This window comes from Trichinella spiralis (assembly GCF_000181795.1).
Source record: "Trichinella spiralis strain ISS 195 chromosome Unknown Scfld5959, whole genome shotgun sequence".
Lineage (NCBI taxonomy): Eukaryota > Metazoa > Nematoda > Enoplea > Trichinellida > Trichinellidae > Trichinella > Trichinella spiralis.
Genome location: NW_003532898.1, coordinates 1 through 3,100, shown reverse-complemented (window position 1 = coordinate 3,100; position 3,100 = coordinate 1). Strand labels below are relative to the sequence as shown.

The window sequence follows — 3,100 nt, the reverse complement described above, 5'->3', positions numbered from 1 at the left end:
GCAAATGATAAAGTAAGCAGAATTTATTCATGCAAGTATGTACAGGAGGTAGAGGTAATGAGCGCATGGCTGTATTAAGTGAGCGGATAAATTCAGCGCTGCTGTCAAGTTATGGTTTTTAATGTGGTTGCAATTTTGTAAAAGATAGATTACATTTTCAACAGTAGTCGAATCTTGATGGTCTAAGTGTGATTATAGTGTAAAATAGGCATCAATTTTGAAAAAATAACAATTCAAATATATCCTTTACCTGGAAATGGCAATTGTTTTAACGCATCTGTAAGTCTTAATTTGTAAATATAAATATGCCACATATACTTTGGTATTAACAGCTGATCTTCTTTTTCTTTTGGTAATTTCAATGATAAACGACGATTGACCATGTTTAATTTGTTCGGTAATTCAGCATTTTCCTTTATCAGCTGTTCTTTTTGCTCAGCAAAACGGATGGATTGGCGCTATATTCCGGTAAAATTGCACATTTTTTAGCATAGCTGTAAATTATCACTTTTTATTGTTTCTTACGATTGTTGAAATCAATGAAATCCCGTGTTAAGTACATAGTTTTGTCGCTTTCTGAAGGCAGGTATAAAAAGTTGTAATTATCCTTACACATCTATCTATATATATGATTTATAATTATTTCATTATCATTCAATATTACTTCATGTTTCACATCAATTTAAAGTAAATATCACATAAATTAATCTTTCTAGATTAAAATCATTCATATTCAAAATGTAACGGCATTTTGTGCAGACGAATCTTTCAGAGTCTTAATAATAATTCAAAGTATGCAAAATATAAATTCCTAATCATGAAGAACTGTTTTAATGACAACAGTGTTTTTTATCATATAACTTACAGTATTCTAAGAAAACATTTTCTAAATGAACGATGTTTGGATATAATGAACTTTGAGAAAATAAAAATGCTATTCCTTAAATTGCAGCACAAAAAATTAATAAAACGCATTCGTTCTACTTTTATAAAAAAACTTTTAAATATCAAAAAAAATAATTCACAAAATTTACCCAATGCTTCATCGACTTTGGACAAACAGAGGGTCGTTCCGTTGACGACCGTCTTTTTTTACATGGTGGTTCAATAGGAAGATCGGCGCTTTCAGTTGGTGTTTTGACTGGTGTTTTCGTTTCTAACCCGTTTCGTAATTCAGCAGCACGATTTCTGTAATTCTGAAATTATGCAAATTCTTAGCTGAACAAAACAAGAAATCAAACAAATTTTGTACATTTCAAATAATTTCAAATCATCACTTTTTCTTACATATGCTATTAAATAAAGTCACTTCATTTCGTAAAGCGCTTACAGTTTAAACTTTCAACGTAGAATAATTACCTGTTTTTCTTCAACAGATAACTGTTGCCATGCAGCGCTGAGTTTTCTTATTAATTCAAACTTTCGAAGCACGTAGCTTTCACCTACGACCTTCCTGCCTATTTCATGGCAAAACAGTCCAAATCCACTTAACGTCTTGAATGACTTAATCGATTTACTTCCATCCATTGTACAGGTGAATATTTAAATAAACCAATTCTAAACAAATATTCTAGAAAATAAAAATAAAAATGAGATCTTTCACCTAGCTTGAAGTTTATAAAACAAACAAAACCATTATAATGCGACTGCTTTAACGAAAGCATTAATAATCATAATTAATAGTTAAAAATATTAAAACTAGGAATAATGTCAAAAGGACTAATAACAGAATATTCGGATAAAGAAAAAAGTCAAAATATGAATAACTTGCACAACCAATAAAAAAATACTGTATCATGATTTAAAGATAATGAGGGATAAATTTTAGAACAGAAGTTGCAAATAATAATTGGTGACTTTTTTCTGTTTTTATATTGCTAATAAAAATACTAAAATTTTCGACCATTTTTTCTTAAATATATGGTGGTGTTTTTCCGATCCAAACGTTTAGTTTTATAAATTTTAAAAAATTACCCTAACGATGTGCTTTAAAAATTCGAAACAAATTTTTAAATTTTATTGTACTTTTATTTAATTTGACTTGAAATATTTGACAAAACATATTTATTTAAGGAATTAGAAATGTCTTAATGATATAATTGAGCGTAATTGTTTAATAAAATTAATCTGTGCAGATATGTTTGGACACTGGCGCAAATGAGTATTTAAGAAGCCTAACCAGCTGAAACTTATTTGTCAGCGGGAATCAGATTGCTCAGATTTCACCGGAAAATATGGTAACTGCTGTTGCGGTATTTTCGTCATTTGATTAATTATGCTGTGGTCTGAGCTGTTCTCTTTGTTCTTCCAGTCGACCTTGAGAGCGACATAGCTGACTGTAAATATCTATTTTCATAGTTTTTCATTGATTGCTCAAATTAGTGACTGATAGTAATACTTGATAAACTTAATAAATGAATATTGTAAATAAACTTATTGTCTGTTTCTAAAAAGAAATACAAAAACAAAACGGTAATCTCACATTATTCAGTCTATTGAAAATCAATTATTTCAGTTGTGCTAATACAGTTTAAAAATTGCATTAAGAATAACATTGAAAATAGTCATTGAGTAATAAATAAAAAATAAAATTTCGTTTTCTATACAAATTGTAATAAAATAAATAACGAGTGAAAATACTTTTTCAAAAACAATTCATGTGGTAAATATTTCAACAACAGTAAATTATACTGAAATATGTAATTAAATAAAAATCGCTGAAAACTGAGATAACCATGTACGAAATACAGAATCAATCTTATAGTTACTGTTTTCAGAAACGGAAACAAGCAGAATCATGGAAGACCTCAATTTATAAAATGAGAAGCTAATCTTTTCTTAGGCTTGTCATTTTTTACTTTTTTTTAAGAAAAGATTTCATTAAACATAGATTTCCTTTGGCGTGTAAGCAACCAGGTTAGCTGTATCAGTTCAAACTAGTGTTTCAAGCAGATTATAGCAAAAAACTGATCAGGGGGCAGTTTCCTTTTCTCTTGATTATCATCTTTATCTGCCAAACGCTTGATTGATCAAGCAGTTCTGTGATGTTGCATCCTCTCAACTTTTATGGGAATCATGTCGCCCGGCTTTTATCAAAAAA

General features: G+C 29.2%; 1 protein-coding gene across 1 annotated transcript; it reads right to left on the bottom strand.

The window, feature by feature from the left end:
• Positions 1–233: 233 nt before the first annotated feature.
• Tsp_13076 (high mobility group protein B1) lies at positions 234–2,265 on the bottom strand. Its single transcript, XM_003366464.1, has 7 exons — positions 2,227–2,265; positions 1,975–1,986; positions 1,360–1,494; positions 1,035–1,196; positions 746–775; positions 319–458; positions 234–285 (listed from the first exon to the last, which is right to left on the bottom strand). Exons 1-7 carry the CDS (start codon positions 2,263–2,265, stop codon positions 234–236), a joined length of 570 nt encoding a protein of 189 aa, XP_003366512.1.
• Positions 2,266–3,100: the final 835 nt, after the last annotated feature.

Excerpts from the sequence above, each read along its gene's own strand:
- Tsp_13076 (XM_003366464.1), bottom strand. The coding sequence starts at position 2,265 with ATGACGAAAATACCGCAACAGCAGTTACCATATTTTCCG. Across the intron at positions 776-1,034 it reads CAAAGTCGATGAAGCATTGG|ACTCTGAAAGATTCGTCTGC; the intron begins GTAAATTTTGTG and ends ATTATTATTAAG. Across the intron at positions 286-318 it reads GATCAGCTGTTAATACCAAA|ACTTACAGATGCGTTAAAAC; the intron begins GTATATGTGGCA and ends TTACAAATTAAG.